This window comes from Telmatherina bonti (assembly GCF_933228915.1).
Source record: "Telmatherina bonti genome assembly, chromosome: 15".
Lineage (NCBI taxonomy): Eukaryota > Metazoa > Chordata > Actinopteri > Atheriniformes > Telmatherinidae > Telmatherina > Telmatherina bonti.
In genome coordinates, this window is record NC_136613.1 from 3,620,539 (window position 1) to 3,635,789 (window position 15,251).

Genomic DNA, 15,251 nt, shown 5'->3' on the forward strand with positions numbered 1-15,251 from the left:
AGTCTGGGACCAGATCCCAGCCTGGGACCAGATCCCAGTGTGGATTCAGATCCCAGTGTGGGTCCAGATCCCAGTCTGGGTCCAGATCCCAGTCTGGGTCCAGATCCCAGTCTGGATTCAGATCCCAGTTTGGGACCAGATCCCAGTCTGGGTTCTGATCCCAGTCTGGATTCAGATCCTAGTCTGGGACCAGATCCCAGCCTGGGACCAGATCCCAGACTGGGTTCTGATCCCAGTCTGGGACCAGATCCCAGCCTGGGACCAGATCCCAGTCTAGGTCCAGATTCCAGTCTGGATTCAGATCCCAGTTTGGGACCAGATCCCAGTCTGGGTTCCGATCCCAGTCTGGATTCAGATCCCAGTCTGGATTCAGATCCCAGTCTGGGACCAGATCCCAGTCTGGATTCAGATCCCAGTCTGGGACCAGATCCCAGTCTGGATTCAGATCCCAGTCTGGGACCAGATCCCAGTCTAGGTCCAGATTCCAGTCTGGATTCAGATCCCAGTTTGGGACCAGATCCCAGTCTGGGTTCCGATCCCAGTCTGGATTCAGATCCCAGTCTGGATTCAGATCCCAGTCTGGGACCAGATCCCAGTCTGGGACCAGATCCCAGTCTGGGTCCAGATCCCAGTCTGGACTCCGATCCCAGTCTGGATTCAGATCCCAGTCTGGGTCCAGATCCCAGTCTGGATTCAGATCCCAGTCTGGGACCAGATTCCAGTCTGGATTCAGATCCCAGTCTGGGTCCAGATTCCAGTCTGGATTCAGATCCCAGTCTGGGACCAGATCCCAGTCTGGATTCAGATCCCAGTCTAGGTCCAGATTCCAGTCTAGGTCCAGATTCCAGTCTGGATTCAGATCCCAGTTTGGGACCAGATCCCAGTCTGGGACCAGATTCCAGTCTGGGTTCCGATCCCAGTCTGGATTCCGATCCCAGTCTGGGACCAGATTCCAGTCTGGGTTCCGATCCCAGTCTGGGACCAGATTCCAGTCTGGATTCAGATCCCAGTCTGGGTCCAGATTCCAGTCTGGATTCAGATCCCAGTCTGGGACCAGATCCCAGTCTGGGTCCAGATTCCAGTCTGGATTCCGATCCCAGTCTGGGTCCAGATTCCAGTCTGGATTCAGATCCCAGTCTGGGACCAGATTCCAGTCTGGATTCAGATCCGAGTCTGGATTCAGATCCCAGTCTGGGACCAGATCCCAGTCTGGATTCAGATCCCAGTCTGGGACCAGATCCCAGTCTGGATTCAGATCCCAGTCTGGGTCCAGATTCCAGTCTGGATTCAGATCCCAGTCTGGGACCAGATCCCAGTCTGGATTCAGATCCCAGTCTGGGACCAGATCCCAGTCTGGATTCAGATCCCAGTCTGGGTCCAGATTCCAGTCTGGATTCTGATCCCAGTCTGGGACCAGATCCCAGTCTGGGACCAGATCCCAGTGTGGATTCAGATCCCAGTCTGGATTCAGATCCCAGTCTGGGTCCAGATCCCAGTCTGGGACCAGATCCCAGTCTGGGACCAGATCCCAGCCTGGGACCAGATCCCAGTGTGGGTCCAGATCCCAGTCTGGGTCCAGATCCCAGTCTGGGTCCAGATCCCAGTCTAGGTCCAGATCCCAGTCTGGGACCAGATCCCAGTCTGGATTCAGATCCCAGTCTGGGTCCAGATTCCAGTCTGGATTCCGATCCCAGTCTGGGACCAGATCCCAGTCTGGATTCCGATCCCAGTCTGGGACCAGATCCCAGTCTGGGACCAGATTCCAGTCTGGATTCAGATCCCAGTCTGGGACCAGATCCCAGTCTGGGTCCAGATTCCAGTCTGGATTCAGATCCCAGTCTGGGACCAGATCCCAGTCTGGATTCAGATCCCAGTCTGGGTCCAGATTCCAGTCTGGATTCCGATCCCAGTCTGGGACCAGATCCCAGTCTGGGTTCTGATCCCAGTCTGGATTCCGATCCTAGTCTGGGACCAGATCCCAGCCTGGGACCAGATCCCAGTCTAGGTCCAGATTCCAGTCTGGATTCAGATCCCAGTTTGGGACCAGATCCCAGTCTGGGTTCCGATCCCAGTCTGGATTCCGATCCCAGTCTGGGACCAGATTCCAGTCTGGGTTCTGATCCCAGTCTGGGACCAGATCCCAGCCTGGGACCAGATCCCAGACTGGGTTCTGATCCCAGTCTGGGACCAGATCCCAGCCTGGGACCAGATCCCAGTCTAGGTCCAGATTCCAGTCTGGATTCAGATCCCAGTCTGGGACCAGATCCCAGTCTGGATTCAGATCCCAGTCTGGGTCCAGATTCCAGTCTGGATTCAGATCCCAGTCTGGGACCAGATCCCAGTCTGGATTCAGATCCCAGTCTGGGTCCAGATTCCAGTCTGGATTCCGATCCCAGTCTGGGACCAGATCCCAGTCTGGGTTCTGATCCCAGTCTGGATTCCGATCCTAGTCTGGGACCAGATCCCAGCCTGGGACCAGATCCCAGTCTAGGTCCAGATTCCAGTCTGGATTCAGATCCCAGTTTGGGACCAGATCCCAGTCTGGGTTCCGATCCCAGTCTGGATTCCGATCCCAGTCTGGGACCAGATTCCAGTCTGGGTTCTGATCCCAGTCTGGGACCAGATCCCAGCCTGGGACCAGATCCCAGACTGGGTTCTGATCCCAGTCTGGGACCAGATCCCAGCCTGGGACCAGATCCCAGTCTAGGTCCAGATTCCAGTCTGGATTCAGATCCCAGTTTGGGACCAGATCCCAGTCTGGGTTCCGATCCCAGTCTGGATTCAGATCCAAGTCTGGATTCAGATCCCAGTCTGGGACCAGATCCCAGTCTGGGACCAGATCCCAGTCTGGGTCCAGATCCCAGTCTGGACTCCGATCCCAGTCTGGATTCAGATCCCAGTCTGGGTCCAGATCCCAGTCTGGATTCAGATCCCAGTCTGGGACCAGATTCCAGTCTGGATTCAGATCCCAGTCTGGGTCCAGATTCCAGTCTGGATTCAGATCCCAGTCTGGATTCAGATCCCAGTCTAGGTCCAGATTCCAGTCTAGGTCCAGATTCCAGTCTGGATTCAGATCCCAGTTTGGGACCAGATCCCAGTCTGGGACCAGATTCCAGTCTGGGTTCCGATCCCAGTCTGGATTCCGATCCCAGTCTGGGACCAGATTCCAGTCTGGGTTCCGATCCCAGTCTGGGACCAGATTCCAGTCTGGATTCAGATTCCAGTCTGGATTCAGATTCCAGTCTGGATTCAGATCCCAGTTTGGGACCAGATCCCAGTCTGGGTTCCGATCCCAGTCTGGATTCCGATCCCAGTCTGGGTCCAGATTCCAGTCTGGATTCAGATCCCAGTCTGGGACCAGATCCCAGTCTGGGTCCAGATTCCAGTCTGGATTCAGATCCCAGTCTAGGTCCAGATTCCAGTCTGGATTCAGATCCCAGTCTGGGACCAGATCCCAGTCTGGATTCAGATCCCAGTCTGGGTCCAGATTCCAGTCTGGATTCAGATCCCAGTCTGGGACCAGATCCCAGTCTGGGACCAGATCCCAGTCTGGGTCCAGATTCCAGTCTGGATTCAGATCCCAGTCTGGGTCCAGATTCCAGTCTGGATTCAGATCCCAGTCTAGGTCTAGATTCCAGTCTGGATTCAGATCCCAGTCTGGATTCCGATCCCAGTCTGGGTCCAGATCCCAGTCTGGATTCCGATCCCAGTCTGGGTCCAGATCCCAGTCTGGATTCATATCCCAGTCTAGGTCCAGATTCCAGTCTGGGTCCAGATCCCAGTCTGGATTCCGATCCCAGTCTGGGTCCAGATCCCAGTCTGGATTCCGATCCCAGTCTGGGTCCAGATTCCAGTCTGGGTCCAGATCCCAGTCTGGACTCCGATCCCAGTCTGGATTCAGATCCCAGTCTGGGTCCAGATCCCAGTCTGGATTCAGATCCCAGTCTAGGTCCAGATTCCAGTCTGGATTCAGATCCCAGTCTGGGTCCAGATTCCAGTCTGGATTCAGATCCCAGTCTGGGACCAGATCCCAGTCTGGATTCAGATCCCAGTCTAGGTCCAGATTCCAGTCTAGGTCCAGATTCCAGTCTGGATTCAGATCCCAGTTTGGGACCAGATCCCAGTCTGGGACCAGATTCCAGTCTGGGTTCCGATCCCAGTCTGGATTCCGATCCCAGTCTGGGACCAGATTCCAGTCTGGATTCAGATCCCAGTCTGGGTCCAGATTCCAGTCTGGATTCAGATCCCAGTCTGGGACCAGATTCCAGTCTGGATTCAGATCCCAGTCTGGATTCAGATCCCAGTCTGGGACCAGATCCCAGTCTGGATTCAGATCCCAGTCTGGGACCAGATCCCAGTCTGGATTCAGATCCCAGTCTGGGTCCAGATTCCAGTCTGGATTCAGATCCCAGTCTGGGACCAGATCCCAGTCTGGATTCAGATCCCAGTCTGGGACCAGATCCCAGTCTGGATTCAGATCCCAGTCTGGGTCCAGATTCCAGTCTGGATTCTGATCCCGGTCTGGGACCAGATCCCAGTCTGGGACCAGATCCCAGTGTGGATTCAGATCCCAGTCTGGATTCAGATCCCAGTCTGGGTCCAGATCCCAGTCTGGGACCAGATCCCAGTCTGGGACCAGATCCCAGCCTGGGACCAGATCCCAGTGTGGATTCAGATCCCAGTGTGGGTCCAGATCCCAGTCTGGGTCCAGATCCCAGTCTGGGTCCAGATCCCAGTCTGGATTCAGATCCCAGTCTAGGTCCAGATTCCAGTCTGGATTCAGATCCCAGTTTAGGACCAGATCCCAGTCTGGGTTCCGATCCCAGTCTGGATTCCGATCCCAGTCTGGGACCAGATTCCAGTCTGGGTTCTGATCCCAGTCTGGGACCAGATCCCAGTCTGGGTTCTGATCCCAGTCTGGATTCAGATCCTAGTCTGGGACCAGATCCCAGCCTGGGACCAGATTCCAGTCTGGATTCAGATCCCAGTTTGGGACCAGATCCCAGTCTGGGTTCCGATCCCAGTCTGGATTCAGATCCCAGTCTGGATTCAGATCCCAGTCTGGGACCAGATCCCAGTCTGGGACCAGATCCCAGTCTGGGTCCAGATCCCAGTCTGGACTCCGATCCCAGTCTGGATTCAGATCCCAGTCTGGGTCCAGATCCCAGTCTGGATTCAGATCCCAGTCTGGGACCAGATTCCAGTCTGGATTCAGATCCCAGTCTGGGTCCAGATTCCAGTCTGGATTCAGATCCCAGTCTGGGACCAGATCCCAGTCTGGGACCAGATTCCAGTCTGGGTTCCGATCCCAGTCTGGATTCCGATCCCAGTCTGGGACCAGATTCCAGTCTGGGTTCCGATCCCAGTCTGGGACCAGATTCCAGTCTGGATTCAGATCCCAGTCTGGGTCCAGATTCCAGTCTGGATTCAGATCCCAGTCTGGGACCAGATCCCAGTCTGGGTCCAGATTCCAGTCTGGATTCAGATCCCAGTCTGGGACCAGATTCCAGTCTGGATTCAGATCCGAGTCTGGATTCAGATCCCAGTCTGGGACCAGATCCCAGTCTGGATTCAGATCCCAGTCTGGGACCAGATCCCAGTCTGGATTCAGATCCCAGTCTGGGTCCAGATTCCAGTCTGGATTCAGATCCCAGTCTGGGACCAGATCCCAGTCTGGATTCAGATCCCAGTCTGGGACCAGATCCCAGTCTGGATTCAGATCCCAGTCTGGGTCCAGATTCCAGTCTGGATTCTGATCCCAGTCTGGGACCAGATCCCAGTGTGGATTCAGATCCCAGTCTGGATTCAGATCCCAGTCTGGATTCAGATCCCAGTCTGGGTCCAGATCCCAGTCTGGGACCAGATCCCAGTCTGGGACCAGATCCCAGTCTGGGACCAGATCCCACTGTGGATTCAGATCCCAGTGTGGGTCCAGATCCCAGTCTGGGTCCAGATCCCAGTCTGGGTCCAGATCCCAGTCTAGGTCCAGATCCCAGTCTGGGACCAGATCCCAGTCTGGATTCAGATCCCAGTCTGGGTCCAGATTCCAGTCTGGATTCCGATCCCAGTCTGGGACCAGATCCCAGTCTGGATTCCGATCCCAGTCTGGGACCAGATCCCAGTCTGGGACCAGATTCCAGTCTGGATTCAGATCCCAGTCTGGGACCAGATCCCAGTCTGGGTCCAGATTCCAGTCTGGATTCAGATCCCAGTCTGGGACCAGATCCCAGTCTGGATTCAGATCCCAGTCTGGGTCCAGATTCCAGTCTGGATTCCGATCCCAGTCTGGGACCAGATCCCAGTCTGGGTTCTGATCCCAGTCTGGATTCCGATCCTAGTCTGGGACCAGATCCCAGCCTGGGACCAGATCCCAGTCTAGGTCCAGATTCCAGTCTGGATTCAGATCCCAGTTTGGGACCAGATCCCAGTCTGGGTTCCGATCCCAGTCTGGGACCAGATTCCAGTCTGGGTTCTGATCCCAGTCTGGGACCAGATCCCAGCCTGGGACCAGATCCCAGTCTGGGTTCTGATCCCAGTCTGGATTCAGATCCTAGTCTGGGACCAGATCCCAGCCTGGGACCAGATCCCAGACTGGGTTCTGATCCCAGTCTCGGACCAGATCCCAGCCTGGGACCAGATCCCAGTCTAGGTCCAGATTCCAGTCTGGATTCAGATCCCAGTTTGGGACCAGATCCCAGTCTGGGTTCCGATCCCAGTCTGGATTCAGATCCCAGTCTGGATTCAGATCCCAGTCTGGGACCAGATCCCAGTCTGGGTCCAGATCCCAGTCTGGGTCCAGATCCCAGTCTGGATTCAGATCCCAGTCTGGGACCAGATTCCAGTCTGGATTCAGATCCCAGTCTGGGTCCAGATTCCAGTCTGGATTCAGATCCCAGTCTGGGACCAGATCCCAGTCTGGATTCAGATCCCAGTCTGGGTCCAGATTCCAGTCTAGGTCCAGATTCCAGTCTGGATTCAGATCCCAGTTTGGGACCAGATCCCAGTCTGGGACCAGATTCCAGTCTGGGTTCCGATCCCAGTCTGGATTCCGATCCCAGTCTGGGACCAGATTCCAGTCTGGGTTCCGATCCCAGTCTGGGACCAGATTCCAGTCTGGATTCAGATCCCAGTCTGGGTCCAGATTCCAGTCTGGATTCAGATCCCAGTCTGGGACCAGATCCCAGTCTGGGTCCAGATCCCAGTCTGGATTCAGATCCCAGTCTGGGTCCAGATTCCAGTCTGGATTCTGATCCCAGTCTGGGACCAGATCCCAGTCTGGGACCAGATCCCAGTGTGGATTCAGATCCCAGTGTGGATTCAGATCCCAGTCTGGGTCCAGATCCCAGTCTGGGACCAGATCCCAGTCTGGGACCAGATCCCAGTGTGGATTCAGATCCCAGTGTGGGTCCAGATCCCAGTCTAGGTCCAGATTCCAGTCTAGGTCCACATTCCAGTCTGGATTCAGATCCCAGTCTGGGTCCAGATTCCAGTCTGGGTTCCGATCCCAGTCTGGATTCCGATCCCAGTCTGGGACCAGATCCCAGTCTGGGTCCAGATCCCAGTCTAGGTCCAGATTCCAGTCTGGATTCAGATCCCAGTTTGGGACCAGATCCCAGTCTGGGACCAGATCCCAGTCTGGATTCAGATCCCAGTCTGGGACCAGATCCCAGTCTGGATTCAGATCCCAGTCTGGGACCAGATCCCAGTCTGGATTCAGATCCCAGTCTGGGTCCAGATTCCAGTCTGGATTCCGATCCCAGTCTGGGACCAGATCCCAGTCTGGATTCCGATCCCAGTCTGGGACCAGATCCCAGTCTGGGTCCAGATCCCAGTCTGGATTCAGATCCCAGTCTGGGACCAGATCCCAGTCTGGGTCCAGATTCCAGTCTGGATTCAGATCCCAGTCTGGGACCAGATTCCAGTCTGGATTCAGATCCCAGTCTGGGACCAGATCCCAGTCTGGATTCAGATCCCAGTCTGGGTCCAGATTCCAGTCTGGATTCCGATCCCAGTCTGGGACCAGATCCCAGTCTGGGTTCTGATCCCAGTCTGGATTCCGATCCTAGTCTGGGACCAGATCCCAGCCTGGGACCAGATCCCAGTCTAGGTCCAGATTCCAGTCTGGATTCAGATCCCAGTTTGGGACCAGATCCCAGTCTGGGTTCCGATCCCAGTCTGGATTCCGATCCCAGTCTGGGACCAGATTCCAGTCTGGGTTCTGATCCCAGTCTGGGACCAGATCCCAGCCTGGGACCAGATCCCAGTCTGGGTTCTGATCCCAGTCTGGATTCAGATCCTAGTCTGGGACCAGATCCCAGCCTGGGACCAGATCCCAGACTGGGTTCTGATCCCAGTCTGGGACCAGATCCCAGCCTGGGACCAGATCCCAGTCTAGGTCCAGATTCCAGTCTGGATTCAGATCCCAGTTTGGGACCAGATCCCAGTCTGGGTTCCGATCCCAGTCTGGATTCAGATCCCAGTCTGGATTCAGATCCCAGTCTGGGACCAGATCCCAGTCTGGGACCAGATCCCAGTCTGGATTCAGATCCCAGTCTGGGTCCAGATTCCAGTCTGGGTCCAGATTCCAGTCTGGATTCCGATCCCAGTCTGGGACCAGATCCCAGTCTGGGTTCTGATCCCAGTCTGGATTCAGATCCCAGTCTGGGTCCAGATTCCAGTCTGGGTCCAGATTCCAGTCTGGATTCCGATCCTAGTCTGGGACCAGATCCCAGCCTGGGACCAGATCCCAGACTGGGTTCTGATCCCAGTCTGGGACCAGATCCCAGTCTGGGACCAGATCCTAGTCTGGGACCAGATCCCAGCCTGGGACCAGATCCTAGTCTGGGACCAGATCCCAGCCTGGGACCAGATCCCAGCCTGGGACCAGATCCCAGTCTGGGACCAGATCCCAGTCTGGATTCAGATCCCAGTCTGGGACCAGATCCCAGCCTGGGACCAGATCCCAGCCTGGGACCAGATCCCAGTCTAGGTCCAGATTCCAGTCTAGGTCCAGATTCCAGTCTGGATTCAGATCCCAGTCTGGGTCCAGATTCCAGTCTGGGTTCCGATCCCAGTCTGGATTCCGATCCCAGTCTGGATTCCGATCCCAGTCTGGGACCAGATCCCAGTCTGGGTCCAGATCCCAGTCTAGGTCCAGATTCCAGTCTGGATTCAGATCCCAGTCTGGGACCAGATCCCAGTCTGGATTCAGATCCCAGTCTGGGACCAGATCCCAGTCTGGGACCAGATCCCAGTCTGGATTCCGATCCTAGTCTGGGACCAGATCCCAGCCTGGGACCAGATCCCAGTCTGGGACCAGATCCCAGTCTGGGACCAGATCCTAGTCTGGGACCAGATCCCAGCCTGGGACCAGATCCTAGTCTGGGACCAGATCCCAGCCTGGGACCAGATCCCAGCCTGGGACCAGATCCCAGTCTGGGACCAGATCCCAGTCTGGGTTCTGATCCCAGTCTGGGACCAGATCCCAGCCTGGGACCAGATCCCAGCCTGGGACCAGATCCCAGTCTGGGACCAGATCCCAGTCTGGGACCAGATCCCAGCCTGGGACCAGATCCCAGTCTGGGTTCTGATCCCAGTCTGGGTTCTGATCCCAGTCTGACTCCCTCTCTCCCTTTAAGATCCAGCTGAAGACCTCCCTCTTTTTGTTCGGGGGTCTGGCCATGCTGCCAGGCTCAGACTGCTGAGGATGATGCACTGAGCTCTTCATCTACCTGCTCCTCATCTTCCACGCAGAAACATGACAGTATTCATAAAAGTGTTCTGATGCTACAGAACCCGATATCATGAGAGAACCTGGACTGTCCAAACCAATCCTCTTGTTCACATGTTCACCTCCAGCTTTCAAGTCGAGATTCATCTTGTAATCTCACACAAACACGAACAGATTCATAATCCTGGCGTTCCAACGGATACGAGGGGCGAGTTGCAGTGATACGTACGCAGACACCTTGCCAACAGCAAGTACATACAGATGACATGACCAGACAAATGATGTTTAGAAATATGATGTTGAGCATTTCTTGCTTTCTTTAAAAAGCATTTGGGAAAAATTTTAAAACAGCTTTAAACTTCACGGATCCAGCTCATTATTTAGTCCCTAATGCCAAAGCATGTAATCCTGGAGATTACGCGTCCCTTACAGACACAATTAAATACTTTAAACCTGCGTAATAAAGATGAATTTCTCTTAGAACAGATCAGGGAGAAAAGGAAGAGCAGTTCAGATCTGAGCTCCTCATGGACCTGGTTCCATTGTATGGACTCAGTTTCAAACCCGGTCGACTATAATCTGAAGAACATTCAGATGATCCAGAAAAGCTGTTGCTATTCCATTCAGGTGCTTTATGTTGGTTGGGAAGCAGTGAAAAGACCTGAAGCAGTCGTAGAGCTCAGATCAGAACTGGTTCTGTGTTGGTGGAAACTCCATCAGTTTTATATCTCAGCTCTATTTTTCCAGATTTATCTGGATCAGAGCATTTTGTTGTTACCGAAGGAGGAGGTTCCACTGGCAGGACTTCTGCTGCTGCAACTTTGCCTTTGTCTTCCTCAGCCGCACCTCCTCCTGCTCCTCCCGCTCCTCCTCCTGCAGATGGCTTCCCGTCCTTCCCTCCAGCTTTTCCTGCTTTAGCATCTTTCACAGGTTTGATCGTTCGGCTGAGTTTGGACTCGGAGCCCGTCCCCCCTGCCAGGATCTCCACGGCCAGCTCCAGGTAGACTCGACCCCTGACACCACAATCACACCGCGGGGAGTAGCTCATCACCACACTTCCTCTCAATAAGAACACATGTAAAAAAAAAAAAAAAAAGATCTTCTTGAGCATGAACCTGAAGGACACGCCCTCGCCGATGCCCTCATTAAGCTCCGCCCCATCGTCACCCAGGGAGAAGTTCCGGGCCGAGCCATACAGGTTGATCCACGCTGGACCGAATGTTGGTAAAAACCCTGAAGGCAGCGTGAGACAGAAGAAGGTTCATCATCATCATCACCACCAGCCTCATGTTCGTTCCCAGTTTCACCAGTTCACTTCATCTCTCCTCACCTCTGTCACCATCCTGCTCGTTGGAGATACGTCTCAGGTCAAAGTAGTGGGTTCCTATGGCAACATCACTCATGCTTCCCTCGTCCCAGACCTACGAGGAATCAGGATTACAGGATTGTACTTCTTATTTGACGTATAACTGTGTGACAGAAACGGTCGGACCTGGATCTTCAGTCTCTGACACAAAGGTGGAAACATCTCGGTGAAGACGATCTGCTCGTTCCAGACTGGATCTGCGGTGGACCTCTGAGTGGACGTACGGCCCTGAAAGAGACAGAACAGGTGCACCAGTAAGATAAACCAGCTGGTTCTACATGAATCTACACACTTCAAGCTCATTTTTAATCTAATTTCTACAGTCAGGTGGAATTTAAATATGGGAGACTGAACAGACTGGCTGTGATGGCGTGGCGAGCCTTCCAGGGTCTAGACCTGCCTTTCGCCCAAAGACTGTTGGGATAGGCTCCAGCTTCCCCACAACCCTTCAACAGACTAAGTGGTTAGGATGATGAATGGATGAACAGACTGGTTGGAGATGAAAAGAGGTCCAGTCAGCACTGGTTCCAATTCTCATGGTGATGAGGTGGAACGGAGATTCTCATGGTGATGAGGTGGAACGGGAGATTCTCATCATGATGAGGTGGAACGGAGATTCTCATGGTGATGAGGTGGAACGGGAGATTTTCATGGTGATGAGGAAGAACGGAGATTCTCATGGTGATGAGGTGGAACGGGAGATTTTCATGGTGATGAGGAAGAACGGGAGATTCTCATGGTGATGAGGTGGAACGGGAGATTCTCATCATGATGAGGTGGAACGGGAGATTCTCATGGTGATGAGGTGGAACGGGAGATTTTCATGGTGATGAGGTGGAACGGGAGATTCTCATGGTGATGAGGTGGAACGGGAGATTCTCATCATGATGAGGTGGAACGGGAGATTCTCATCATGATGAGGTGGAACGGGAGATTCTCATCATGATGAGGTGGAACGGGAGATTCTCATGGTGATGAGGTGGAACGGGAGATTCTCATGGTGATGAGGTGGAACGGGAGATTTTCATGGTGATGAGGTGGAACGGGAGATTCTCATGGTGATGAGGTGGAACGGGAGATTCTCATCATGATGAGGTGGAACGGGAGATTCTCATCATGATGAGGTGGAACGGGAGATTCTCATCATGATGAGGTGGAACGGGAGATTTTCATGGTGATGAGGTGGAACGGGAGATTCTCATCATGATGAGGTGGAACGAGAGATTCTCATCATGATGAGGTGGAACGGGAGATTCTCATCATGATGAGGTGGAACGGGAGATTTTCATGGTGATGAGGTGGAACGGGAGATTTTCATGGTGATGAGGAAGAACGGAGATTCTCATGGTGATGAGGTGGAACGGGAGATTTTCATGGTGATGAGGAAGAACGGGAGATTCTCATGGTGATGAGGTGGAACGGAGATTCTCATGGTGATGAGGTGGAACGGGAGATTTTCATGGTGATGAGGAAGAACGGAGATTCTCATGGTGATGAGGTGGAACGGGAGATTTTCATGGTGATGAGGAAGAACGGGAGATTCTCATGGTGATGAGGTGGAACGGGAGATTCTCATCATGATGAGGTGGAACGGGAGATTCTCATGGTGATGAGGTGGAACGGGAGATTTTCATGGTGATGAGGAGGAACGGGAGATTCTCATGGTGATGAGGTGGAACGGGAGATTCTCATCATGATGAGGTGGAACGGGAGATTCTCATCATGATGAGGTGGAACGGGAGATTCTCATGGTGATGAGGTGGAACGGGAGATTCTCATGGTGATGAGGTGGAACGGGAGATTCTCATGGTGATGAGGTGGAACGGGAGATTCTCATCATGATGAGGAGGAATGGGAGATTCTCATCATGATGAGGTGGAACGGGAGATTCTCATGTTGATGAGGTGGAACGGGAGATTCTCATGGTGATGAGGTGGAACGGGAGATTTTCATGGTGATGAGGTGGAACGGGAGATTCTCATGGTGATGAGGTGGAACGAGAGATTCTCATGGTGATGAGGTGGAACGAGAGATTCTCATGGTGATGAGGTGGAACGAGAGATTCTCATGGTGATGAGGTGGAACGAGAGATTCTCATGGTGATGAGGTGGAACGGGAGATTCTCATGGTGATGAGGTGGAACGGGAGATTCTCATCATGATGAGGAGGAACGGGAGATTCTCATGGTGATGAGGTGGAACGGGAGATTCTCATCATGATGAGGAGGAACGGGAGATTCTCATGGTGATGAGGTGGAACGGGAGATTCTCATGGTGATGAGGTGGAACGGGAGATTCTCATGGTGATGAGGTGGAACGAGAGATTCTCATGGTGATGAGGTGGAATGGGAGATTCTCATGGTGATGAGGTGGAATGGGAGATTCTCATGGTGATGAGGTGGAACGGGAGATTCTCATGGTGATGAGGTGGAACGGGAGATTCTCATGGTGATGAGGTGGAACGGGAGATTCTCATGGTGATGAGGTGGAACGGGAGATTCTCATCATGATGAGGTGGAACGGGAGATTCTCATCATGATGAGGTGGAACGGGAGATTCTCATGGTGATGAGGTGGAACGGGAGATTCTCATCATGATGAGGTGGAACGGGAGATTCTCATCATGATGAGGTGGAACGGGAGATTCTCATGGTGATGAGGTGGAACGGGAGATTCTCATCATGATGAGGAGGAACGGGAGATTCTCATCATGATGAGGAGGAACGGGAGATTTTCATGGTGATGAGGTGGAACGGGAGATTCTCATCATGATGAGGTGGAACGGGAGATTCTCATGGTGATGTGGTGGAACAGGAGATTCTCATCATGATGAGGTGGAACGGGAGATTCTCATCATGATGAGGTGGAACGGGAGATTCTCATCATGATGAGGTGGAACGAGAGATTCTCATGGTGATGAGGTGGAACGGGAGATTCTCATCATGATGAGGTGGAACGGGAGATTCTCATGGTGATGAGGTGGAACGGGAGATTCTCATCATGATGAGGTGGAACGGGAGATTCTCATGGTGATGAGGTGGAACGGGAGATTCTCATCATGAGGTGGAACGGGAGATTTCTTTATTCCTGATGTAAACATGTTTATTTCTGCTGTGAAATTGGTCTTTTTAACATGGGAGTCTATGGGGATTCTCTCTGTTGTGGAGCCCCTAGTGGATGAAGGGGGGAACTGAAATTCAGAGCACTTTTGCACTGGCTTAACTTTTAACCGCTGGAGGTTGCCACTTGGTCCGGCCCAGTTCTGGAAGGTGGACCGGATAGTGACTTTATGAAGTTACAGAGAAGCTTCCTGACTGATTGTGACATATAAATAATTCGTCTCACCACTTGTTTGAAGAAGCTGACCACAACGTAAGGGTCAATGAGAGCTGTGTTGTCTCCTATGAAAGCCTTGGTGACGTTGGCCATAATGCTGGAGTTGTTCCTGGGGAGGCCTTCAGCTCGGTACACCTTCACACAGAAACGAGCCCACGGCCGCTCAGAGGGAAACCCGTCAGGAATCAGCAGGTTCCTGTCGACAACGGCAAAGTGAATGCGACTATTTCGCAGGCCAAACATCATTACAAAGATAAACAGGTGTCCTACTTGTCTATCTGCTCTTCAGCGTCGCTGGCTTTCTGTCCTGGCTGCATGGCGTCCCCCTTCGCTGAGACACTGATATCACACTTCACATACCCTTTGACTCCAGTGGTGATGTCTCCAGGACTGGTCAACATGGCCCACTTATTAATGAACTGATGGCCTGAGGAATCCAGGACAGATAATGATCACCCAACAAGTGGTTTAATGTTTATTAACCAGAGTCAAAACTGGACATCACTGGCTCCCAATGTAACCTCGCTGGTTAAAGACCAGTCTTTTCACCAAACATCCAGCTTTAGTTTAACAAACCAAGGCGGCTGGCTTCTGGATTAGTTAGAAAACCTGTAAGAAGATCAGACTGGGATCTGAGGTGAACCTGGCTGTTTATAGACCGTCCACACGTCCAGCTTAAAGGAGCCCACACAGAAAGTCCTTAGCATCTTCGAGTGAACCACCTGGAAAAAGAAGAGACAGATTGTGAAGCTGAAACCAGTTTGTAAAGCAAATAAAACCAGTTAAATCCAAAGTGAATCAGAATAAAAGTCCAAACTTTC

General features: G+C 53.1%; 1 protein-coding gene across 1 annotated transcript in view; it reads right to left on the bottom strand.

The window, feature by feature from the left end:
* Positions 1 to 15,251, bottom strand: part of fer1l6 (fer-1 like family member 6) — a gene marked incomplete at its 3' end in the record, with an annotated part of 88,414 nt that overhangs the window by 68,684 nt on the left and 4,479 nt on the right. Inside the window, exons 7-13 of the mRNA XM_079254286.1 lie at positions 15,074 to 15,152; positions 14,701 to 14,857; positions 14,440 to 14,626; positions 11,223 to 11,324; positions 11,061 to 11,151; positions 10,846 to 10,963; positions 10,509 to 10,743 (exon numbers count right to left, since the gene is read on the bottom strand). Coding sequence (XP_079110412.1) covers positions 10,509 to 10,743; positions 10,846 to 10,963; positions 11,061 to 11,151; positions 11,223 to 11,324; positions 14,440 to 14,626; positions 14,701 to 14,857; positions 15,074 to 15,152 — 969 coding nt within the window. The remainder of the gene's footprint in view (positions 1 to 10,508; positions 10,744 to 10,845; positions 10,964 to 11,060; positions 11,152 to 11,222; positions 11,325 to 14,439; positions 14,627 to 14,700; positions 14,858 to 15,073; positions 15,153 to 15,251) is intronic.